The following is a 25743-nucleotide window of genomic DNA, read 5'->3' as shown; positions in this document are numbered from 1 at the left end:
TGCCTAAACAACCTCATCCACACGCAGGGCCTCTTCCCACGTGGCTCACTGCCCAGTTCCCGCCCCTCCCAGCTAGCCACGTCTCTCAGCAGCAGCATGTGTTTTAGTCCTGTCACGAGAGAAAAAAGACAGTCAGTAAAGTTGCTAAGCCATCCTTGCCCATTATCTCAGGACTCAGGTGGGAGATTGTGAAAGAGAAATCCCAATTTATTAAACACTGAAAACACTCAACAAAGAAGCCAGATGAAAGCTTTCACTTTGAAAATATCTTAAGTCTGGGACACCTGGGTGGCTCAGTGGTTGAGCGTCTGCCTTTGGCTCAGGTCATGATCCCAGGGTCCTGGGATTGAGTCCTCTCTCAGGCTCCCCGCAGGGAGCCTGCTTCTCCCTCTGCCTGTGTCTCTGCCTCTCTGTGTCTCTCATAAATAAATAAATAAAATCTTTAAAAAAATGTATCTTAAGTCTAAGGTCAGACCTCTGTCAGTCACATAGACTGGTGAATAAAATACAAGGTCCTTGCCCTCCTGAGGCTTACATTCAGTTAGAGAAGATAGATATTAATCAAATAATCTCTTAGGAGGAAAAGCACAGGATGCATTAAGAGCTTTCAGAGAGCATAATGAGAGACATAAAGAGAGACGGGGAGTCTTAGGAGATGCCATTGAAGCCGAGCCCTCAGAAAATGAATTAGGCAACTAAAGAGAGAGGAGACAGGGTCTAGTCCTCTCAGGGTCAGCAGCATTAGCAAAGGCTTTGAAGCAGGTAAGAGTTTGCTCTGATCAAGGCCCTGAAAGAAGCCAGCAAAGGTGGCAGGCGAGGGGAGAGGTGAAGGGGGCCAAAGGCAGTCACCGAGAATCTTGGATCTTATTTGAAGCAAGATGGCCAGTCACCGGGAGGTTTTCAGGAGAAGGATGATGCCAGCTACATTGTAAAACGCTGAAGCAGTTAAGAGGCTATTGCCATTGACTGGGTGGGAGATGGAGTTGACCAGGGCTGAAACAATAGAAAGAGATAGATGGGACTGAGATCTATTCTGGAAAAAAAAAATCTGCAGGCCTCAGTGAAAAGCTGGATGTGGTCAAGGCTGAGTCCTGTGTTTCTGGCACAAACCCCTACCTGGTAGCTGGTTTTTCCCAATTACTAAGATGGAAAAGATTGGGAGGAAAAGCAGCTTTGGGATAGATCAGGAGTTCTGTTTTGAACATCTTTTTAATTTTTTTTTTTTTTTTTTAATGTATGGTAGTCACACACAGAGAGAGAGAGAGAGGCAGAGACACAGGCAGAGGGAGAAGCAGGCTCCATGCACCGGGAGCCCGACGTGGGATTCGATCCTGGGTCTCCAGGATCGCGCCCTGGGCCAAAGGCAGGCGCCAAACCGCTGCGCCACCCAGGGATCCCTGTTTTGAAAGTCTTAACTCTGAAATGTTGACAATACAGATATACACAGATGTGGAGCCCAGAGAAGAGACCAGGACAGACAGAGCTAAGCATGGGAATCAATAGCATACAGATATTTACAGCCATGGTGGAGGATAGAAGAGCCGAGGGGAGAGAGGGTACCAGGTTGGAACCTGATATTTAAAGGCCACATAGAGGGGATCCCTGCGTGGCGCAGCGGTTTAGCGCCTGCCTTTGGCCCAGGGCGCGATCCTGGAGACCCGGGATCGAATCCCACGTCGGGCTCCCGGTGCATGGAGCCTGCTTCTCCCTCTGCCTGTGTCTCTGCCTCTCTCTCTCTCTCTCTATCATAAATAAATAAAAAAAAATTAAAAAAATAAAATTAAAAAGGCCACATAGAGGGCAGCCCGGGTGGCTCAGCGGTTTAGCGCCACCTTCAGGCCAGGGCGCGATCCTGGAGACCCGGGATCGAGCCCCGCGTCGGGCTCCCTGCATGGAGCCTGCTTCTCCCTCTGCCTGTGTCTCTGCCTCTCTCATGAATAAAAAAAAAAAAAAAAAAAAAGCCACATAGAGGAGAAGAAACTGACAAAGGACTTTGAGAGGAAGATCCAGAGACAGAAGGGAAAGCAGGAGGGGATGTTATGAAAGCGGGCGAAGAGTGTTGAAGGATCAGAGAGAGGGTCGACTCCGTTGAACGATCTTGAAGTCTCCGGCAAGACGAGAACTGAAGGGGAAAGCCTATGAAGGCACTGACCCGGGGGCAATCTGACGGCTTTCTCATCTTCGGGTTCCACTTTAGTGGTCGAGGACAGAAGTCTTGTAACCGCCATCGATGTCGCGGGGAGGGACCCGGGCAGGAACCAGATGTACTGATGAAAACTTCTATCACCCAGGCGTGGCCTGCAGGACTTACTCAAGAGTAGCTTTCTCTCTCTCGTGTGAGAAATGGTGACGAATTTCGGGTCAGGTTGCCTTCTGCCATGGAGACTCCAATGACCTTGGTTTTTAATGCCTTTTCTCTCATACTTTTTTCAACATTTTACTCTGCTTTATTAATTCTGGCACTTACCAGCTGTGCACCCAGGGCAAGTTATTTCACCTCTTTGTGTCTTACTTTCTCTATGGGTAAAATTAGAATAAAAATAGCAGATGTATGAGGATTGGATCATACATGTAGAACACTTAAAACTGTGCCAAGTATATGTTGGCATTCAAAGTTTGGGTTGTTGACACCTTTCCTTTTCTTCTAATGTTCAGAGAAACTGAATTTTCTTGTGTCTTCCAAAAGGAAAGGAGGGGCATCTGGGTGGCTCAGTCAGTTGAGTGGCTGACTCTTGGTTTGGGCTCAGGTGGTGATCTCATGGTCCTGGGATGGAGCCCTATGGTGGTGGTGGTGGGTGCCCTGTGCTCAGTGCTCAGTGGGGGGTGTGCTTGTGGATTCTCTCTCTCCCTCTCCCCCTTACCCAGCTCTCTTTCTTTCAAATAAATAATTTTTTTTAAAAAAAGAAAGGAAATGAATTTGAAAATTAGATCTGCTAATTACTAGCCATGTGATTTGGGGGAAGTTACTAACCTCTCTGTGCCTCAGTTTCCTGATCTGTAAAAGAGGAATATTGTAGTATACTACTATATAGGGTTATTGTGAGGACCAAATGAGTTATTAATCATATGGCATTTAGAACATAAAGCATGGCACACAGTAAGTGCTACCTGTTAATTATGTTGTTCTCGCAGCAAATCATTCCCCTCAATATTACTACCACCTTTCATCTTAAATGGAATAAAATCAGGACAAATAGAAAGTGCGTAGAATTATTTTCACGAAAATGCATGATGTAATTGATTTATAATTAATTGTAGGGAAATAATAAATAGGAACATGCTGGATTGGCATCCAAGTACTGACACTTGGGAGACAAGCAGTATTTTCTATAACAAATCTTGGTGCTACTCTCAGAATCATGTAATTTTAAACACTCTGGTAAAGCATCATCTCTCTTTTTTTAAACCATACAACATTTTTGTAAATGATAAAAATTTAATGAGTTCTTTTTAGCCAGCCGAAAGAAAGAAAGAAAGAAAGAAAAGAAAAAAGAAAAAGAAGAAGGAGGAAGAAGACAAAGAAGAAAGGGAAACAAAGGAGGGATTGTTAGAATATATGCTTCTGGGAGAATCGTGTCCTTAGATGTTCTGTGACCTTGTCAGGATTCCTTGTTCTACATTCTGACCACTATATTTTGCCAAATGGCCGGTCTTCCATCTGACCTAATACAACAGCGATAGACATGTTTTGTGGAAGAGCATTGGCTCTGGATGAAGACACACCTATGTTTGATCCTGGCACTGCCATTATTAGCTGGTGATCCTGGGCAAATCACTTCAAATTTGTGAATTTGTCCATTCTTCTATAATATGGAGATAAAAATAGAATGATGTCATAGGAATGATAGGATCATGCAAGCGAATGTAGGGGAAGTATCTAGCACAGTTCCTTGCATGTGGTTAATGGTCTATGAATTTAGTTCCTCTCTTCCCCAACCTCTCACCCCCTGTCCCCTTTCCTTTCCTGTCAAATAGAGTCAGGTTTACTTACTTCTCCTTACTTCTCTTTGAATTATAGGAGCACCTGAGTGGCTCAGATGGTTAAATATGTGCCCTCAGCTCAGGTCATGGTCTCTGGATCCTGGGTTCAAGCCCTGAGTCGGATTTTCTCCCCAGCTCGTTCTCTCTCTTTCTCTCCCTCTCTCTCTCTAAATAAATGAATACATCTAAAAAAAAAAAAAAAGCTTGGAACTTTGTACAGAAGGCTGCGCTAGAACCTTCAGTGATTTACAGGGCCCCATTACATAGCTCCTTCATGAACCAATGGAGGGGGCAACTGGTTAAGGATCTTATGTTTGGAGAATACTGGCCTCAGAATTTCCAAGATTTAGGTTCTTTCTTCAGTTCTCTTTCTTGTCTTCTGAACTGGGGGTCCCTCAGTTTAAAGGGGTTCCTCTGTATCTGGAGGAGCTAGTATGGTACCCTGAAGTGATGCAACTCAGTTTTCTTCTAAATTTTTAAAAGATTTTATTTATTCATTTGACAGAGAGAACACAAGCAGGGGAGAGAGGCAGAGGGAGAGAACTTTTTATTTTTTTATTTTTATTTTTTATTTTTTTTTTGGAGAGAACTTTTAATTCTTTCCATACGGGGCTGGATCCCACAACCCATGACATCACGACCTGAGCTGAAACCAAGAGTTGGATGCTTAACCAACTGAGCCACCGAGGTACCCCATTCTCAGCTTTTTATGAGCTAGGATGTTCTGCCTGTGAACTTCTAGAGCTCTTTTTCCCTGACAAAGGCCCTGCCAAAAAAGGCTGGATGTACTCCTTGGCTTCTTTCTTCCAACCTACACTTTCACTATGGCCATTGAGGCAATTCTAATCTAAAGGCAAGAAGAGGGGGACGCCTGGGTGGCTCAGTGGTTGAGCATCTGCCTTTGGCTCAAGTCATGATCCTGGGGTCCTGGGGTCCTGGGATCAAGTCTCACACCAGGCTCCCTGTAGGGAGCCTGCTTCTCCCTCTGCCTATGTCTCTGCCTTTCTGTGTCTCTCATGAATGAATAAATAAAACCTTTAAAAAAAATAAAGGCAAGAAGAGGAATTTGCCATAAATTATGGACCCCTCCACTAAGCTCCCAGAGCCCTCTTGGGTATACCTTTATCACTTATCCACTCAACTGCAAGCATGATTTGTCTTCCATCCCACTGGGCTAGAAATCTCATTAGTCTGAGTTTGCACCTTACTTGACATTTAAAAAATTTTTTTATTTTTTAGATTTTATTTATTTATTCATGAGAGACAGAGAGAGAGAGAGGCAGAGACACAGGCAGAGGGAAAAGCAGGCCCCATGCAGGGAGCCTGATGTGGGACCTGATCCCAGGTCTTCAGGATCACACCCTGGGCTGAAGGCAGATGCTTAACCACTGAGCCACCTGGGCTGCCCATGACATTTTTATTCTTACTTCTAAACAGAATACCACTCATCTAATCCCAAATATTTCTGACTGGCGATGCAGCATGTGTTACTTTGACTTTGATCCTTAGTCTTTTTTGTAGTTTCCAATGTGTATGTTTTAATATTTATTTTTTGATTTTTTTTTTTTTTTTTTTTTTTTTGGAGAGGGAGCACATGTGGAGCCTAATGCCGGGCTCGATCTCATGATCCTGAGATCACGAGCTGAGTGGAAATCAAGAGTCCAACAATTAACTGACTGAGCCATCCAGGCAGCGGTGTGTGTGTGTGTGTGTGTGTGTGTGTGTGTGTTTTAAACAAAGAATATGAATTGCTTTTACAGCAAGAGAAAAGGCATAGCTACCTGTCTCTGGCTGGGTGTTCCAGGGACTGGACTGTCCCTACTTTAGTGCTGTCTACTTCAGTGGTATTAAAATAGAAAACACATTGGCCAAGAATCAGTAAGTCCTGAGATGAGAGAAATTCAGGGTATATGTAATGGATAGAAATGGGCTAAACTGGCCTAGTGTAGAAGCAGGGTCATGGTCCACTTGTCAATATTAATTTCGTTAGGGAGGGCTCCTAGGGAATGATAGACAATCAAGGGAGTTGGGAGAACCAGTTTTATCAGTTGGGACGGAAATATTCCCAATATTTTTACAATTGCAATGACCAGCCTGGTGCATGTATACTAATTATGGCTCCAGATTACAAGGAGTGAAACTTCAGTGTCTGACATAATTCTTACCTAAAGAGTGCTCTGGAATGATAAAGGTTTCTTGATTGCTTCAGATCAGTTAGTTAAAGTGGAAGTTTGACCAATGGTGGAATGAACTGGAGTTTGTGAGCTCTGTGGTTCCTTCTAGACATGGAACACTATGGAAGTTGAGCTGCCGGCTTTCATGGGTTTCACCACTATGACCGCCTCTGCCCAACTGTTCCATCTTACCCATTTCTACTCTTGAAGGATTTTGCCTGTGTGCAGTCTGGTTTCCTCCTGAAGTATCTGTGAAACACTCAGGCCCGCATGAAGTGGAGGGCCAGAGGCAGGTCAGGCCCGGAGGGTGTAGAGCCTGCCTGGGCTTGCTGGATGAGTGACTTCATGGCTGTGTGGTCAAGTCCTCTGAGTCTCAGTTCTCTTATTTCAAATGGGAATCATAAGTAAGGGTGTAGGGATTAAAGAAGATGGTGTTGAATCTCATGCCAGGCACAGAATAAGTGCTTGAGAAGTGGTAGCTAACATTAGAGCAGGAGCTCTGGAGGCAGCCTGTTCAATCCCTGCCCCTTTCCTTACTAGCTCTGTGACCTTGGATGTATTTCTTAAACCTCCTGTGTCTCATTTCCCCCATCTGTAAGATGGCGATAGTAATAGCACTTACTTCATGGGATAAGTGTGAGAATTGCACGGGATAATGTACACAAAGTGCTTAAAACAGTGCCTGACACATTGCCAGTATTCAGTAAAGAGAGCTATTTTTAGAATGATTATTAATAGATGTTTGGTCATTCCTATGCTTTGTGCTTGCATGAATGAGATGAGTCATAAGATAGGAATTATAAATGAGCCCAGATTGTATTGGGGGAGATAGGTGCACAGATAATATCAAGATGTCATTCCAAGGGCTGAAATAGGATTGGAGTAGTTCTGAATGCTGTGATAGTCCAGAGGAGAGGGCAATTAATTCTGCCAATCCATGTTGTGTTGGCGCAAAAATGTGATTTTACCTGTGTGTGGTCCTGAGTCTTCCTTATGTGTCAGTGATACATTTGGGGCCATGTAAAGTGAAGACCCACAGGCCCAGCTTTTAAGTCAGGGAGTCTGAGGGTACAGCCTTGAGGGATGAACAGTAGCAGTTCTTGGGAGCAGAGAGAAGAGGCTGGTCTAACACTGGGTAGAAGTACAGAAAGTACTCAGTGGAGGGCAGGGCAAAGGAAGAGTAGAGCAGAAAAGCTAGTTGAGCCCAACTGGTAGAAAGCCCTGAGCACCTGCACCCCACAGAATTGGACTAAAGATCAGAGCATAAAGTATTTTTGTCAAATGAATGGTATTTCAATATCATTGGAATGTCCTTTCAATATCATTTACTTCTTGGGAGCATAGAAAATCCTTGTGTTAAGTGTATTAAAAATATAATAATGCTCTCTAGCTTCACTCTTAAGAGTTCAAACTTTGAGAAATTCCAAAATCTCCAAAACTTTCCAAGTGTTGAGAGAGGGTTAGGTATCCAGACACGCTTGGTTCCTTTCCCTCCTCACAGCCTCTGCTGAAAGGTCGAAGCAACTAGAAGGCTCTCCTCATCATAGCTGTCTGGGCACAGGTTCTACAAGTCATCATGCTCAGTCTTAAAATCTGTAGGACATGCTCTTGAGTTAGAGACAGATGGGGCTAGGCAGAGAAAGATAAGGGAAAGGCCCAAAGTTGGGATCCCATAAATCTCTGGGCTCCCATAAATCCCAAGGACACCAAAAGGCCCAGAGTCAGGCTCTTACCCATCCCAATGAAACAGAGATAAGGCAGCAAAAACAGAGAAAAAAAAAATTAAAAATAAATCTGGCTCCCTAGCTCCAAAATTTTAGGGAGTATCTCCCCTTGATGGTTCCCAAGTAATCATAGAAACTCACCAGACCACAAAGAAGTAAGTCATTAAAGGTATTATCAAATAGTCCTTCCTCAAACCAAGACTGCACAAGAATCTCAAGGCCACAAGCTTTGTAATCAGTTCTCAATCCAAGACTGCCACTAAACGCCCTCAGTGGCAACCCTGTCAGGACTCCTCTCACTTCTGAGAGCTTTCTCTCTATCTTTGCCTAATAAACTTCTATTGCTTTACTCACTCTCTGTTGTCCATGAGATTCATTCTTCGACTCTGTGAAACAAGAATCAAGCTCTCCCGTATCTCTCTGACCTACACAGTCCTTCACATCTGCCCTCTTGAGGGTTCTCAGTACCACATTTTTTTTCTTACCTTCTTTTCTTGTTCACTGTATGTCTACCTTATCCCTAAGTGCCATGAGGGTAGAAATCTTACTGGTCTTTTTCTTTTTTCACTTGTTCTTTTCTTTTCTTTAATATTTATTTATTCATTTATTTAGGAGAGAAAGAGAGAGAGAGTAACCAAGTGGTAAGTGGTGGGGAGGGGAAGAGGAAGAAAGAATCCTGAAGTGGACTCCCCACTGAGCATGGAGCCAGAAGTGTGCTTGATCCCAGGACCCCCGACATCATGACCTGAGCTGAAACCAAGAATTGGTAGCTTCACCAACTAAGCCACCCAGGTGCCTCCACTGGTCTTTTTCTTTTTTTTAATTTTGAAAAAATTTCAGACACATAGAAAGGTTGCAGGAAAAGTTCAGAGAATGCTTGTATGCTCTTCACCTACTTCCCGGTTGTTAATATGTTACATTTGCCATATGCTTTCTCGGTTTCTCTCTTTATATATCTACATCATTATGGACTGCACTGTGCCTTCCCCCAAATTCATTTGTTGAATCCCTAATTCCCAGTACCTTAGAATGTGACTGTATTTGGAAATAGAGCCTTCAAAAACATAATGAAGTTAAAATGAGATGGTTAGAGTAGCTCCAAATCCAATCTGATTGGTGTCCTTATAAGAAGAGGTGATTAAGACATCCGGAGAGAGATAGCTGAAGTGTACTGCCATAAAGAGAAGGCCATGTGAGGACACTGAGAAGGCAGCCATATGCAAGGCAAGGAGAGAGGCCTCAAGGGAAAAAACAAACAAACAAACCCTGCCAACACCTTGATCATGTATTTCCAGCCTCCAGAACTGGGACAAAATAATTTTCTGTTGTTTAGGACACCTGGGCGGCTCAGCGGTTAAGCATCTGCCTTTGGCTCAGGGCGTGATCCTGGAGACCTGGGATCGAGTCCCACGTGGGGCTCCCTGCATGGAGCCTGCTTCTCCCTCTGCCTATGTCTCTGCCTTTCTCTCTGTGTCTCTCATGAATAATTTTTAAAAAAAATTTCTGTTGTTTAAGCTACCCAGTCTGTGATATTCTGTAGTGACACCCTTAAAAAACTAATATTTATATGGGTGACCCTTGAACCACCTAAATTTGAATTGCTTGAGTTACCATGTAGAATTTTTTCAATAAATACAGGACTATAATGTATTTTTCTCTTCCTCGTGGTTTTCTTGGTAATGTTTTCTTTTCTCTAGCTTACTTTATTGTAAAAATATATATGGTATAATACATATAAAATATGTTAATTGACTGTTCATGTTATTTGGAAGGCCTTTGGTCAACAGTAGGATACTAGTAGGATATATATAGAATATATATACACATTTCCTGAACCATTTGAAGACATGATGTCCCTTTATTTCTAAAGGCAAGTACTTTCTTTTATGTAATCACAATATAATTAGCTAAAGCAGGAAATTAACACTGATATGCTATTAGCTGATCTACAGATTTATTAATATTTGCTAATTGCCCTGTAATATCCCTTAAGCAAAGAGAAAGGAAAAAGAAAAATGAAATAAAGAAAAGAAAAATAATTTTTTGGTCCCAAATCACACATTTGTCATGTCTAGAGTCATCTAAAACGGTACATCATTCTTTGTTTTTCATGACTTTGACATTTTTTCAAAGAGTACAGGCCGCTTTTCTTGTAGTATATCTTTCAGTTTGGATTTGTTGGATATTTCCTCGAGATTAGATTAAGATCTAATAATATATTCCAAAATTTCAGGAATATGGCTTTTTCCTGGACTGTTTTAATATTCCAGGTCTGTGTTCTCCCCTCTCGATGTGTAAATGAAAAATTTATAACATTTTTTAGGGAACTTAATGGTTTAGAAAAACCACTTCGTTCAATTTTCAGACTTGTTAAGAGTTATGAATTGATGTGTCCTCCTTAATGCACCATATTGTGTGTTTGTCTCCTTAATGATGGTGTAATTTGCACCTCTTGTTTAAGGTCATGACTTTCAGGGCCGTGTGAGTGGCTCAGCGGTTAAGCATCTGTCTGCCTTTGGCTCAGGGCATGATCCTGGAGTCCCAAGATCCAGTCCTGCACTGGAGCCTGCTTCACCCTCTGCCAGAGTCTCTGCCTCTCTCTCTCCCTGATGAGTGAATAAATAAAATCTTAAAAAAAAAAAAAAAAAAGGTTACGACTTTCAGGTTTCCCTGTTGTAAGTTTATTATTCCCCCCCTTACTATTAATAAGTATTTTGTGGGAGAGATTCTTCAACACTTTATTTTTACTTTATTGTAAAAATATATATGATATAATACATATAAAATATGTTAATTGACTGTTCATGTTATTTGGAAGGCCTTCTGCAAAAAGGATAGCCAGATAAAATACAGGAAGCCCAGTTTACTTTTAATTGCAGATGACCATCGAATACCATCCTTTGTCTTTTCAAAAAAATTTACTTGAGAGAGAGAGTGAGCGCGCGAGACAGCCCGAGCAGGGGCAGAGGGAGAGGGGGAAGCAGGCTCCTCGCTGGGCAGGGAGCCCGCAGTGGGGCTCAATCCAGATCCCTCCATCCCAGGACCAGGAGATCGCGACCTGAGCCACCCGGGTGCCCTAATACGGCCAATGCTACCCTAATACAAGTATGACCCTTCCTCCTAAATTATTTATCTAAAATTCAAATTTAATGGAGTGTCTTGCATTTTTGCTTGCAAGATCTGGCATAACCCAGCAAGTTCATCACCTTGTTCCTCATCCAGTTTGATCCAGTTGTTTTGACATCCATCGATGATGGACGTCGCTATGATTTCACTATGATTTTGCCAAACAGTTTCTTTGTAACTGCATCACTCTTCTATCCGCCTGTGTTTCTATCCCCTATTTTACGGCGCCTGGCACGCGGCAGGCGCTCCGACACTCGTTCCAGCGATGAATGAACCAACTCTCGCCGGCGCTGGCCGGGCTTGGGGACGCGGGCCGTGTCGGGCAGGGGCTTGCCTTCCTCAGCCAACCACTGCGGGCTCCCGAAGCTTCCGAGCCTCCCCGGCCCCGCGGCTGGCTCCTCTTGCTCCAATCACAAGCCGGGCCTTGCTGGGAGGGGCCAATGGGTGCCGGCGGGAGGCGGGGCCTGCCACGCGGCGGCGGTATAACCGCGCGGCCCGCGCGCGCGCTTCTCTCCCGGGGCGGACGTCGGCGCGGGTGATGGCTGCTGTTTCCATCGCGTCCACGTTGGCCATCCGGCTCCTCCGGCCGGCGCGGAGCTGCCGCCTCCGCCATCGCCCCTTCCACCTCTCGGTAGTTCGGTAAGAGGGTGCGGGAGCTGGGTCGGCGCCGAAAGCCGAGGGGAGCCGCGGGTGGGGGGCCGCCCCGGCTCCCGGGGGCGCCGAGGGACGTTCGGCTGAGCATCTCCGTCCCGGGCGGCGACGGGGCGACGTGGCAGCCGAGCGCGGCCGCAGCCTGCGACCCGGGCGCTCGCTCCGTCGGGCGGGCGGATGCCCGGAGCCATCCTTTCCGAGGGAAGGGGTCTCCGCCACCCCGGGGCGTCGCCCTCTCCCGGGGCCAGTCCGTGGGCGGGACGGGGCCCCCGGAGCGAGCCAAGGCGCGGGCGGGCGCGGTAAGGCCCAGACTAACGCGGCGGCGTGCGGAGGTGACCGGCCAGAACGCGCCGGCCGCCCGTGGCCGTGTCGCTGGCGGCTCGGGCGAGCGCCGCGAAGGGCTCTCGGAGCAGCCCCGAGTGCGCGCCGGGATCCTAGCGGCGGGGGGAGTCGGTGCAGTCTGATGAAATCCGCGAGCCGGCTTGCTCGCCCGCTACCCGCGCTGCCCTCCTCCTTCGGGAGGTGGACGTAGCTCCCGCTGCTCTTCAGGCGGCCCCTTTCCCTCCCAAGAGAATAAATGTGCTGTGGTCTCCAGGGCTTTGATGCGGTCCACCCGGAGCTAGTCCCCGCCGGGCTGAGTAAATTGAAGGGAAAAATACCCGAGAGGAGGAGAGAGCGAGCTCTGATTGCCTTTTCTCAGCGAGGTCATAGGTTGTTGGTTTTTTTTTTTTTTTTTTTTTTTCCCCTTTCTCATTTTTCCAGACCTCGAACTCCCATTCTTAAACCTAGGTTGAAGAGCCTTCTGGGGGCCTGTGATTTCTCTCCCTAAATCTGCGCACTCTCTCGCGCATCTTTAGAGCCTTGCGTTGCCAGTGGGCTGAGCCTTGTAACAGCAGCCCCTTCTTCCGTCCAGGCACTGCGCTAGGCTGTGTGAATTCAGGGATCATCGTAAGTCTTTTCTCCTAGTGGAACTCCCTTTAGAACACGTGTGTACTTTCCATTCAGTGTAAAAAAAAAAAAAATGTTACAAGAAGCATTGCCACTGTGCTGTTGTAGCACAGCATGCGGATTAAGGTGTCCTTGAAAGAAGACCCGGGCTTTTGTTCTGACCCTGACCTGTCTTCCTGGCCCCATCCCCCGTTACTGTCTGTTCTCCTCCCCGAAGCTCCCTTCCTGAGTTCTGGCCTCGTGTGCCTGTGGCTTTCATGATTGAAGAGATTTCTAAAGATCCTCTAATTCATCACCTAGAAAACTGGACCAGTTTGTTCACTCTTCAGTAACAAATGCCCTCCTTTCACTTGTGTTTCTGAATGAACTAGTAGGCTTCCTCATGTCTGAAGGCAATATTATGGTATTTATGGTTTCCTTGTATTGCTTTGATCACTGATGGCTAGGAAATGTAAAACAATAATATCTTTTATGAGTCTGCATGCATTCCTTTTGGGGGTGGTGGTGGAGGGTTTCAGGAACATAGACTCCTGGTTGGAGAGCTAGTGCTATAGTAGACTGGGGTGTAGGGGAAAATGGAACTTTGGAGACAGAGGGTTGTTTGTGTTTGAATCTTACTTTCTACAGTCCTCACTTTCCCCTTTTGTATGCCAGAGTTAGTATAATAGCCTAAGGTAAGTGAGACTAATGTGTGTAAAGTTCTTAGCAAAATACCTAGTGTTTAATGGATATTAGTTGCATCCCCCTTTGTATCTTTCTTTACTCATTACTGGTTCCATTAATTAGTAGATAACTGAACTCTTTCTAGAATAACCTGTTCATGAATTGTAAATTGCACCTGGTAATTAATTTTTTAAAAATATTTTATTTATTTCAGAGACAGAGACAGAGATAGGCAGAGAGAGAAAGAGCACAAACAGGGGGAGGGGCAGAGGGAGAGGAAGAAGCAGACACCCCTCTGAGTAGGGAGCCTGATGCAGGATTCATTCCCAAGACCCTGAGATCATGACCTGAACCAAAAGCAGACACTTAACTGACTGAGCCACCCAGGCTCAGTTAATTATCACTCCCGATAATTAATTTTTTATGGAAGATTACAGTGCTCTGAAAAGCTATTGAATTAAAAAAGTGAAGATGCTACTGAGTTGGATTTAATTTTATTTGAACAGTCCTTGCAACTTCTTTCTAGTCTATTCATTCATTTTATTTTATTCTCACTCATAATTTTTTTAAAAATATTTTATTTATCTATTCATGAGAGACACAGACAGAGAGAGAGAGGCAGAGACACAGGCAGAGGGAGAAGCAGGCTCCACGCATGGAGCCCGATGTGGGACTTGATCCCGGGACTCCAGGATCACACCCTGGACCAAAGGCAGGCGCCAAACCGCTGAGCCACCCAGGGATCCCCTCTCACTCATAATTTTAATCAGTTATTAAACATATCCGTGAAACGCGTTTAATTCCTACATAAGTGTTAGCTAGTATAGTTAATACATTTTGGATTTCCTGTGGGACTGTGGTGAGCCTCTTCTTCTCTTTCTTTTGGGGTAGCAGTTGCTTTATCTGCCCTTTGGCAAAAGAGATGATGGGAAATTAGGTAATGACTCACTGGCAGGACTGTGTATCACATTTTGCAGAGTTGTATATGTAGAGGAGGGCTAAAACACCTTATATTAGAGAAGATACTCATTGTGTTGTGGCTTTGTTTTTGGTTCTTGTTGCTCTCTAACAAGCTTTTTAAAAGCTAATTGGCATAACATCCAGAACCTGCCTTTGGCACTTGGAACACTGGGTTCTCCCAGAACCCTGTGTTCTTAATTTTAGTATATCATTCTTAGCTCAAATGTGCTGCTACCATTTTGTCTAAGTGTATTGCTTTCAGATTTTTAAAAAAATATTTTAATTATTTATTTGAGAGAAAGGGAGTGCTGGGGTGGGGAGGGTGGGAGCAGAGGGAGAGGGAACCAGCTTGTAGCCATATGGGGGGGTGAGTAGTGTCTATCCCACAACCCTGAGATCATGACTTGAGCCCAAGGCAGACATTAACTAACTGAACCACTCAGGCGCCCCTTAAAAGGAACTTTTTAAGAAAATGCAATTAAAGACACACATATCCTTATGAGTGTGTAAGTAAATATATATATGTTATATTAAGGATATGCATGTGTGTAAATCTAACCAATGAAAGAGAGTAAGAAATTAATGTTTCTTGAATATATGTGCCTTGTACTTTATGTTATTTCATTCAGTATAAATCATTGTCGTAAGCTCTTTTATTTTTTTTTTTTATATTTTTAAAAGATTTTATTTATTCTTGAGAGACACACAGAGAGAGAGAGAGAGAGAGAAGGAGAGACACAGGCAGAGGGAGAAGCAGGCTCCACGCAGGGAGCCCGATGTGGGACTCGATCCCAGGACTCCAGGATCACACCTGGGCCGAAGGCAGGCGCTAAACCGCTGAGCCACCCCGGGATCCCCTGTCGTAAGCTCTTTTAAAATAATCTTTCATTCTACAGCATTCCAGGGTTGGGAATGCATTTCTGGACTGGAGCTGTTCCCCAGGAATGTTGCTAGAGGTGTTTGTATCCAAAGCCCTTTGAATGAAGCCACTTCAACTCTAAATCTAAAATAGATTTGCGAATGTTAACATGTTTTCAGTTCCTTATATACCATGTGTATATGTGAAATGCTATTATCTATTTTGTGCTATGCTTGTGTTATTACATAAAATTTGGGTAATAGTACTTGGTTTCCTATAAAATTTTATCTTTTTACTACCCCCAAGATATAAATACAAATTAATATAAGGTTTAGATATGAAATTACCCCTTTATATCTAAGACATTTCAGTCTGGTTTAAAATAGGTATTTAATCTTAATGGAAAGAAGCATGGAAGGTTTAAAGACTGTTGAAGCTTTAAAATTCCATTTTAAATAACAGTGGTCTTAAAAATGAATCATACGTGGGGTGCCTGGCTGGCTCAATGGGTGGAGTGTGCTACTCTTGATCTCAAAGTTGTCAGCTTGAGCTCCATGCTTGGTGTAAAGATTACTTAAAAATAAAATCTTAAAAAAAAAAAAAGAATTCTATCTGACCATACAAAATAACCAGTACCTTGGTGTTATCCCTGAGAATTGGATATGTGCTATAAGGGGAAATTTTCTTAATATTTCAGACAATCATGTGTCTCATTGGTCTTGAGGTTGAAGCATCCTTCATTGATACTGAGACTGAAAACTAAAGGGAAAGACTTGTTTCCACTGAGAGCTTTATGCTTAAGGAGCAGGTGCTTAGCGCACATGAAGTATTGGGAACTTGTAAGGACATGTATGGAAATAAGAAAGGCAGGAATCTTCCACATTAGAACCCAGGAAGAGCTGCATAAACAGTTCCTGTTGGGAAGCAGTGGCCTCTCAGAGGTCTGAACATGGTTTTGGGAACTGGAGGTTCTTTCAGACCCTGACTTTTCTCGTTGCCCCTCCAATAGCAGTTTCCACCTCTCTTGCTCCATCTACTATGAGCGTGATCGCTGTTCTGTTTCTACTTTTTTCTTTTCTTTTTTTTTAAAGATTTATTTATTTATTTTATGATAGACATAGGGAGAGAGAGAGAGGCAGAGACACAGGAGGAGGGAGAAGCAGGCTCCATGCCGGGAGCCTGATGAGGGTCTCAATCCCGGGACTCCAGGATCGTGCCCTGGGCTAAAGGCAGGCGCCAAACCGCTGAGCCACCCAGGGATCCCCTGTTTCTACTTTTTTTCTATGGCTTTCTTCAGCTTCTCCTACCAACAAGTCCTCCGGTTTGAGTGTGTGGATGTGAAGAGCTTTCGGGGAGAAGCTCTTATCAGTCTAGTTACCTACCACTGCTGCTGTTGCCGTGAGCTTTTGCACCAGCTGGACCAGTGGCCTGCCTAGAAATTGTTGTCCCTAGTGTCAGATACTCCTGGTCTGTGGCTACCAGGGCCCCAGGGTAGAGCACACTGCCACCCATGGGATAGAACCTCCTCTAGTCCCCTGCCAGCCCTTATTCTCACTGGGAAAGTCTTCTCTAGGAGGGCTGTGGGGAGCAATGGTAATTTTGAGGTTTGGCCTGTCCAGAATATTGTTTATTGGTTTAATTGCATGACATAATTTATATATGTGAAAGCATCACAGAAACTCAAAGCCAATTGACTTAACTAGGAAATGGTTTGAAACATATGACTGGATGCTAATAACATGTACAAAACACAGACTACAAAATGGTATATAAGCATATAGGAAACACCATTAACCTCTTAGTGGTGACGGGTCAAATAAAACAGTGCAAATTAAAACAGTGGGAAACTTGGCGGGGGGGGGGCGGCGTCTATCATTTTGTCAGGGGGCAGGGGGCAGGATGGTATAGTGGTGAGAGCCTGGACTCTGGATTCAGAGAGAGCTGGATATGAGACCCAGCTTTGCCAAGTACTAGCCTTCACTCACGTAAACTCTTCAAGCTTCAGGGTAATGCTAGTAACTATGTCAGTCAACGTTATCTTTCTGAACAAGTAGCTAGACACAGATTTGTCACTTTGAGACTGCCCTTCAGATTTCTGTTGTCCCTCAGATTAGGGACCATGTGTTTGAATCTACTCTTTAAGTTTGGGGTAGTTAATAACTTTTTTTTTTTTTGTAATCTGATCTTTTTTAGTTTTCCCAGAAATTTAAGCTATTTGGTTTTGTGACTGTTGTTGCATTCTGCAGAGATGAAGCTGTCATCATCTCTGGAAGGAAACTTGCCCAGCAAATCAAGCAGGAAGTGCGGCAGGAGGTGGAAGAGTGGGTGGCATCAGGCAACAAGCGGCCACACCTGAGTGTGGTTCTGGTTGGTGAGAATCCTGCAAGTCACTCCTATGTCCTCAACAAAACCAGGGCAGCTGCCGAAGTGGGTATGTGTCACTCTCAGACCCTGACTGCTGTTAAATTGTGGCTTATCTGAGGCGAACTCCATTGTCATTCATGATTCGTTTTTCTGATTAGAAGACTCAAGCAGAGGAAGCTGATGTGATTGAACTGTATCCAGAATGTTGTCATAAAGAAGTTAGGCCTTTCTGCCTGGGAGGCTTATAAACTAGGATGGAAAGAAAATGGTTGGTATTCTCAGTGTCTCCTGGATTGTAAGCTAAATTCTGTCTTTAGTCTTAACATTTGACAAGTGACCTTGAACACAGTTTACATCTGCTTTTCTTGAGCAATAAGGAGAGTCTGGCTGAGATGTTTGAGCACTTGGTTAAGGAGGCCTCAGTGATGTGGCCTAGAACACAGTCCTAGGGTTTGAAGGAAAAGACTGACTGCTGGGAAGTAGCTTTCAGCTTCTCTACCAACTTAGTCCAAAGCCAATTAAATCATGTGGTGTTAGAGTTTTGAATGCAGAAGCTGAGGGTCTGGGTGATGGGAGGTTTGTGTTGTAGGTCTCACTATACCACTGACTCTGTGTGATGGTAGATCAGGGGTGTAGGCTTGGCTCTGCCTCTTCCTCCTCCTCTGTGGGTCAGTGGTGTGAGCCCTGAGTGTCCTTCTTTCCTGAGAGGTTGTGAAACCACTGGTGTGGCTGGGCCATGTGCCTGGGCTGTGAGTCCTTGGTATACTCTGTTCTTTATCACTGAGGATTGAGGCCTCCTGCTCTTTTCATCGAAAAACCTTTGGAACCTCTAGAAAATAGCAAGCTGTGGTTTCTTAAGATGCTGGGAGGAAACACTATGCAATAGCAACAACAGGGGCTCTGGAACTGGAAGGATTGCCTTCATCACTGGCTGGCTTGTGTTTCAATTTTGCTGAGCCTCAGTCTCCTTGTCTATAAATAGAGGTTCATGAGGATAGTGTAGAATAATGTAGAGAATTGTCAAGCCAACATCCTCTAGCATGTATATTTGTGAAGTTACTTTTTTAGGTGACTTGGGAACTTTTTAGCTACCAGGGTTGGTGTGATGAAGAACCTCTATGTTAGAATGCCATGGCAGGCAACATAGCGTTGCTCAGTAAATGCCTTGAGATATATATATATTTTAACGTTGGAATTTTCTTACAGGAATCAACAGTGAGACAATTGTGAAACCAGCTTCAATTTCAGAGGATGAACTATTGAATTTAATCAATAAACTAAATAATGATGATAATGTAGATGGCCTCCTTGTTCAGCTGCCTCTTCCAGGTGAGTTTTGGACTCTGCCACTTAGAATGATTTCTGAGGAGAGGATTCTTAGCTACTTTATACACCTAGCGCCTCATGTGGATTTGACTTAAAGGGGAGGTAAGCTCAAGAGAGTGAATATCTTATTAGGTATGCACAGACCTACTTAGAATACTAATTACTCTGATTTGGAATTGATACAAAATAGCAGCAGAGGAAAGCAGTTGTATAAGAAGACACTGCCTTTGATATTGGCATTTGGCTTTGCCTGGTGTATGTTCCTTCAGTGCAGACCAAGAGGTAAATTATGGAGGTAGAAGGGGAATGGGTTTGCAAGATAAATCAGATAAGCTGGTGTCAAGCAGCGCTAACTACATAACAGTGACTTCAAGCTGCTGCTCTGATTTCTTTTTCAGAGCACATCGATGAGAGAAAGGTCTGCAACGCTGTTTCTCCTGACAAGGATGTTGATGGTTTTCATGTAATTAATGTAGGGCGAATGTGTCTGGACCAGTATTCCATGTTACCAGCTACCCCATGGGGTGTCTGGGAAATAATTAAGCGAACTGGTAGGTATATCCCGTAATTGTATGTCTGTGTTAGTATCATGAAAAGTACTAACTTGCAGTTAGTACTCGCAAGTGGTAATAGACCATATATAGTCCCAGAGTGTACACTCTGGCCACATGTCCCCCAGTCCTGCCCACAGAGCCTGCCTCTCCCAGCAGTTGCCTGTTTTGACTATTTGCCTATATTGACTTTGTTGCTATGTAATGTAGAAGCCTCCGTAAAGGAAACTTAAGGTTTCATTGTGTCGATAGTGCACACTCATAAAATTTTGTAGCTTCCAGGGTGCTTTGTCTCCTGTTCTTTTAGCCTTCAGGATGTGTAGCAAGTGATGGGCCCCCTTGACTGATGAGGTAACAAGCTTAGAAACTCCCTTCCTTATCACGGTTAGATTGACATTCTAGGTCCTCTGCCTTCCTTGTTTGGTGCTCATTCTAACATAGTCTAGCATTCCTTTTCATACAAATATATGTTTCTTTATAGGCATTCCAACCCTAGGGAAGAATGTGGTTGTGGCTGGGAGGTCAAAAAATGTTGGAATGCCCATTGCAATGCTGCTCCACACAGATGGGGCACATGAACGCCCTGGAGGTAAGGAAATGGCTTTCATAGGAGTGTTTCCTTCTCCCTTATGTGCGAACCTTCAGAGTATCCTGTGTTTGTTAAACTTTGTATTCACGTTTGTTGTAATTTTGTTAACAGATATATGGGGAATAATCTTCCATAGGAGAAGCTGAACTCCTGTCACCTGAGACTTTATTTATATTCATTTATTGGGGAACTAGTACAGAAATGGATGTGCCTTAGAAATATATTTGAGTTTTGAGTGTAAGCATGGTTAGAGGCAATTAGACATTTTCAATTATGGCTTTGAGAGTTTGAACTAAGAAACAGTTCAAAGTAAGTATCCCATTCTGTGCCATTTGATAGAAAATAATCTTAAGCCATTGAAAAGAATTGACTTGATAAGACTGTAGTGTATCATTACGTCAGGTTCTGATAATTTGTCTGAGAAAAAGACTCCTAAATCAGTTATCACATGTGATTAATGTATGACCTTACCTGATTATATCAGAAATAATGGCAAAACTATATATTTTTAGATACCTTTCAACATGCTTATTTTTTAAACTTTGAGCAATTTTAGTGATATTTTGCTTAGGAAAGATAAAATTCTTGAAAGGCTGCTAAATGGGATAAGGAATAAATGTAATTATAAATGATTCCAAAGGATAGATCTAGGATGAGAGGATAAAAGCTATAAGAAACTAAATATCTACCCAAAAGATACAAACATAGTAATCCAAAGGGGCACCTGCACCCCAATGTCTATAGCAGCAATGTCCACAATAGCTAAACTATGGAAAGAGTCCAGATGTCCATCAACAAATGAATGGATAAAGAAGATGTGGGTTGTTGTTGTTTTTTTTTAAGATTTTATTTATTCATGAGACACAGAGAGAGAGTGAGAAAGAGAGAGAGAGAGGCAGAGACACAGGCAGAGGGAAAAGCAGGCTCCATGCAGGGAGCCCGACGTGGGACTCGATCCTGGGTCTCCAGGATCAGGCCCTGGGCTGAAGGTGATGCTAAACTGCTGAGCCACCTGGGCTGCCCAGAAGATGTGATTTTATGCATACACACATACAATGGAATATTACTCAGCCATCAAAAAAAAAATCTTACCATTTGCAACAATGTGGATGGCACTGGAGGGTATTATACTAAGCAAACAAGTCAATCAGAGAAAGACAATTATATGATTTCACTCAGGTGAAATTTAAGAAACAAAACAGAAATTATTATTTAAAAAAAAAGAAAGCAGAGGATCATAGGGGAGGAGAGGGAAAAATAAATCTTTTTTTTTTTAATTTTTCATTTATTTATGATAGTCACAGAGAGAGAGAGAGAGGCAGAGACACAGGCAGAGGGAGAAGCAGGCTCCACGCACCGGGAGCCTGATGTGGGATTCGATCCCGGGTCTCCAGGATCGTGCCCTGGGCCAAAGGCAGGCGCCAAACCACTGCGCCACCCAGGGATCCGAGAGGGAAAAATAAAATAAGACGAAATCATAGAGGGAGGCAAAATGGAAGTTCCTTAACTATAGGAAACAAACTGGGTTACTGGAGGGGAAGAGGGAATGGGTATGGTGTTATATGCAACTGATGAATCACTAAACGCTACCTCTGAAAGTAATAATATACTCTATGTTAATTAATTGAATTTAAATTAAAAAAGAAACTGGGTATTATTTGCTGAAAAGTAAATAATACTTAGCTGTTCAGAAGATATGGTACATGAATTAAGTCAATTACTTCTTCAGAGACAGTGAATTTCTAAAATGGGTTGCCTAGTTGAGACCTAAAACAATCTCAGCTTTGATTCAGAAATTAAGACATGTATTTTTTACGTCCTAGGCGATGCCACTGTTACAATATCTCATCGATATACTCCCAAAGAACAACTGAAGAAACATACAGTTCTTGCAGACATTGTGATCTCTGCTGCAGGTAAGAACCCTAGGGAGAGAATGGCAGGGCCTCGCTGCAGAAGGGTGAGGATAGATCTCTTAGCTTAGAACTTGCCTGCCTCACTGCTACCCATTCACCATTCTTCCGGCAGTGATGCTGTGAGTAGCCCACAAAGATAAGGCGGGAACGGTGCGTGCAGCGTTTGTTTCTGGCTTTCCGCTATCGCCTTGATGGGTGAATGTTACTTCAAAAGCCTCCCAGCATGTCTGTTTACTGTATGAAGTTTCAGTGGTTCCTTGGCTAATGGTTTTTACAGGTTTTCATCAGGCAAGCTAATTAGTTCTTCCAGGTCTCTTAAAAATTGAAATCATACAAGATGGACAGGAGAATCTTCCTTTTAGGACTAGTGATCATTCCTCTCTCATTTGCAGGCATTCCAAATCTGATCACTGCAGATATGATCAAGGAGGGAGCTGCAGTCATCGATGTGGGAATAAATAGAGTTCAAGATCCCATCACTGCTAAACCCAAGTTAGTTGGAGATGTGGATTTTGAAGGTAAATGGTATGATTTTCTTAAAATATAAAATCAGTAAATACTACCTTTAATGGATATTTAGAACGGCTTATTTACTTTTAACTTACATTGCTCTGAGGGCACCTGGCTGGCTCAGTTGGTGGAGCATGTGACTCTTGATCTCAGGGTTGTGAGTTTGAGCTCTACATTGTGGGTAGAAATTTATTTTCCTTTTTCTTTCTTTTTTCTTTCTTTTTAAATACGACTAGAATTTTATTTTTAAGATATTTATTTATTTATTTATTTATTTATTTATTTATTTATTTATTTATTTATTTATGAGACACACAGAGAGAGAGAGAGAGAGGCAGAGACACAGGCAGAGGGAGAAGCAGGTTCCACCCAGGGAACCTGATGTGGGACTTGATCCCGGGATCCCAGGATCACGCCCTGAGCCAAAGGCAGACACTCAACCACCGAGCCACCGAGGCATCCCTAGAAATTACTTTAAAGAAACAAAACAAAACCAGCTTCTGTTACTCGGGTAATTCAAAATACATTTCACATGAATTTAGAGAAATCTTAAGTTATAGTCCTTTTAGAATTATTTTAATTGTTTATATTATAAAATTATGGGGACCAGGTCTAAACTTTTCAGAGAGGTGTTCTTTTCTTAGGGTTACTTCATAATTAAAACAACTTTATCACTTAATAAGTCTGAAAATTTAATGAAGTTACTTTCCAAAACCATCGAGTTTCCTAGAAGGTGTTACAGATTTATCCTTTTCACATTAAGAGGAGAGATCACAAACCTCAAATGTTTTAAAAATGTTCCAGGAATAAGCCACATTCCTGAATTTTGAAATATAGTAGTAGATTTCTCCTTTGAGTTCCTAAGCTATCATGTTTATCTCAATTTTGTGCTGGTAAACCTATTTCTAGCTTTCTATTTCTAGTAAAGCAATCAGACACAAGCCTAGGTGTCTAAGTATTTTTCCTTAAGATTGGGTTAGATGGGCTGCCCTGGTGGCTCAGCGGTTGAAGTGCTGCCTTCAGCCCAGGGCACGATCCTGGAGACCCAGATCAAGTCCCACATCGGGCTCCCTGCATGGAGCCTGCTTCTCCCTCTGCCTGTGTCTCTGCCTCTCTAAGTGTGTGTGTCTCTCATGAATAAATAAATAAAAATATTAAAAAAGAAAAAGACTGGGTTAGAAAAAAATCTCACTTCTCACTTTCCAGAAAATTACTTTGCTTGGTGCTTTGAGCAAACAGTATAGTTAGGTAAATATAATAAATAGTAAATAAGGTAGAGTAAAATTAAGAAAATATGTAAGTGGTATTAATTGGTAATATATTAATATTAATAATTATTATAATTATAGCTTACATAAAATTAATTCATTGAGGTGTTTCTTTTTGAACTGATTTAATATGGAAGAAAAGTATGGATGGTAAATTATAAGCTATTTAGATGTATAAACGTTCGTTGAACAACTCTTACTATATGCATGCTCTTTTTTTAGTATGTTCAAAAGCCTTTACTCCTGAGCAAATATAGATATGACTATTTTTTTATGAATTTGAGGCTTATAAAGGTGCATATATATATATTCTTGCTTTCTCTTTGAATGCTTCTTCCATGGTATGTTAAGATGCATATGTTTCCTTTGCCGTAATTAAGGCAATCTACCCATCTTGTTCCTATGTAGGAGTCCGAAAGAAAGCTGGTTACATCACTCCAGTCCCTGGGGGTGTTGGCCCCATGACAGTGGCAATGCTGATGAAGAATACCATTATTGCTGCAAAAAAGGTGCTGAGGCTTGAAGAGCGGGAAGTAGTGAAGCCTAAGGAGCGTGGAGTAGCAAGTAATTAACTGTTGTGTCTTTTATCACGAACAACACTCCAAGCCGGTTCAAGAGGCAAAACAGGCTAATAGAAATGCAATATTTTTTATTTATTTTACTGAAATGGTTTAAAATGCCTTGTATTTATTGAAAGCTCAAATGGGTGGGTGTTTGTGCACATAGCTCTGTAGTACCTCACCATGGAGCCCACCAGTATCACGCTGGGTTGTGTGATCCAGCCAAGAGAAGCCATTAACCTAGTGATTAATGTGGAGGACATTGTCCCATTGAGAGCAGATGCTTAACTTTGTCAAGCCACTTCAGTTAAAATTTGCCTTTTCTAGGATTGCATTTCCCAAGTGCTATTCCAATAAGAGTTGATACTCACTTTAGGTTCCAAACCTTTTGAGTTCAACTGGTCAAACCAAAGGAAAAATGTTGCTAGAGAAAATTAGGGCAAAAAGAAAAAGGAAAAAATGGTAATTGAGTAGGATAAAAAACCTTACTGTAAGTTACATACATACTGTATGTAAAACTACATGTTAATAGTGTCCTGAGCTGTCATTTCGTGGCTTAGTCAGTTGTAGGGAAAATATTTAGGGTAGTTCCATGTGTGTTACATTCATGAGGCTTCCCCATTTTTCTCTAGGATTGAAAGACTTATTTTATTTTATAGATGATTTGTGTATATTGTCATATTTGGCTTTTCCTCTACCCTTAAACTCCATTGCTATATCTTTGTATTCCTCGGGGGGTGTCTGTATGGTTTCCTTGGGATATCTTGAAACCTATTTTTGAAAAACAAAATTTGGGCTTGATAATCATTAGGATTAGGGCAGCTTGTATAAGTATGCAACTTAACTTTTCCACCAAAGACTTGTCAGCAGCTGCCTGGTTTTCTCTGATGTACCTGTTGGCTTTGTCCAATCGGTTTTTGAGAACTTGAGTTCATATTGAATTTAATCAGACTTTCTGATTAAAAGGGTTTTTTTGTGTGTGTTTGTTTCACTATTTTTTTTTTTTTTTAATAAAAACACTCTGGTGTGGAATGAGTTTCCAAATACTGTATCTTCCTGCTACTGTCCTAGTTGAGACCTAATTACAGTTAATCTTTCTCATTGGATGTAATTGATGTCGATATTCCTGTATTTGGTAATACCTAACTAATCCTGTGCCTTAAACAGACTGATGCAAAGTGCTGTGGAGAAACCAGCCCAGTCCTTTCAATGTGACGTCCTAATAGGCTGTGCCAAGCCAGAAGCTTAATCTGTAAGATTCATTTAAATTTCTTAGGTTTATTCTAGGTGTTCTCTAAACCATGCAGTTCAATTTACACATTGTTGGATTTACAAAGGACTTCTTGATGTGCTTGCTGACACCCCCACTTCAGGCTCCCCGCTCCCTTCTCTCTATATAGTTATTTTTTCAATGTGTGTGTGTTTGATTTGACAGATTGGAAGGTATTTGCTGTGCACATTTTGAGGCTGGGATAGGTCCCTGTGTATTCTCGATTCTCTACCAGGGTTGAGCATTTTGGCTTCCAGGCAGACAGATCCTCTGTTCCTGCTCCAGGCAGCATGAGGTAGAAAA

At 42.7% G+C, this 25743-nt stretch overlaps 1 protein-coding gene across 1 annotated transcript; it reads left to right on the top strand.

The window, feature by feature from the left end:
- Window positions 1–11487: 11487 nt before the first annotated feature.
- Window positions 11488–25202, top strand: MTHFD2 (methylenetetrahydrofolate dehydrogenase (NADP+ dependent) 2, methenyltetrahydrofolate cyclohydrolase). Its single transcript, XM_025453623.3, has 8 exons — window positions 11488–11644; window positions 17333–17517; window positions 18657–18779; window positions 19175–19327; window positions 19809–19916; window positions 21740–21832; window positions 22225–22350; window positions 24019–25202. Exons 1-8 carry the CDS (start codon window positions 11544–11546, stop codon window positions 24180–24182), a joined length of 1053 nt encoding a protein of 350 aa, XP_025309408.1. The 5' UTR covers window positions 11488–11543; the 3' UTR covers window positions 24183–25202.
- The last annotated feature ends 541 nt before the right edge of the window (window positions 25203–25743 follow it).

Source organism: Canis lupus, chromosome 17 (assembly GCF_003254725.2).
Source record: "Canis lupus dingo isolate Sandy chromosome 17, ASM325472v2, whole genome shotgun sequence".
Taxonomy (NCBI): Eukaryota; Metazoa; Chordata; class Mammalia; order Carnivora; family Canidae; genus Canis; species Canis lupus.
Note: the sequence above shows the minus strand (reverse complement) of the source record. Positions and strands in the feature narration are given on the sequence as shown.

Excerpts from the sequence above, each read along its gene's own strand:
- MTHFD2 (XM_025453623.3), top strand. The coding sequence starts at position 11,544 with ATGGCTGCTGTTTCCATCGCGTCCACGTTGGCCATCCGGCTCCTCCGG. Across the intron at positions 17,518-18,656 it reads CAGGGCAGCTGCCGAAGTGG|GAATCAACAGTGAGACAATT; the intron begins GTATGTGTCACT and ends ATTTTCTTACAG. Across the intron at positions 19,328-19,808 it reads GGAAATAATTAAGCGAACTG|GCATTCCAACCCTAGGGAAG; the intron begins GTAGGTATATCC and ends GTTTCTTTATAG.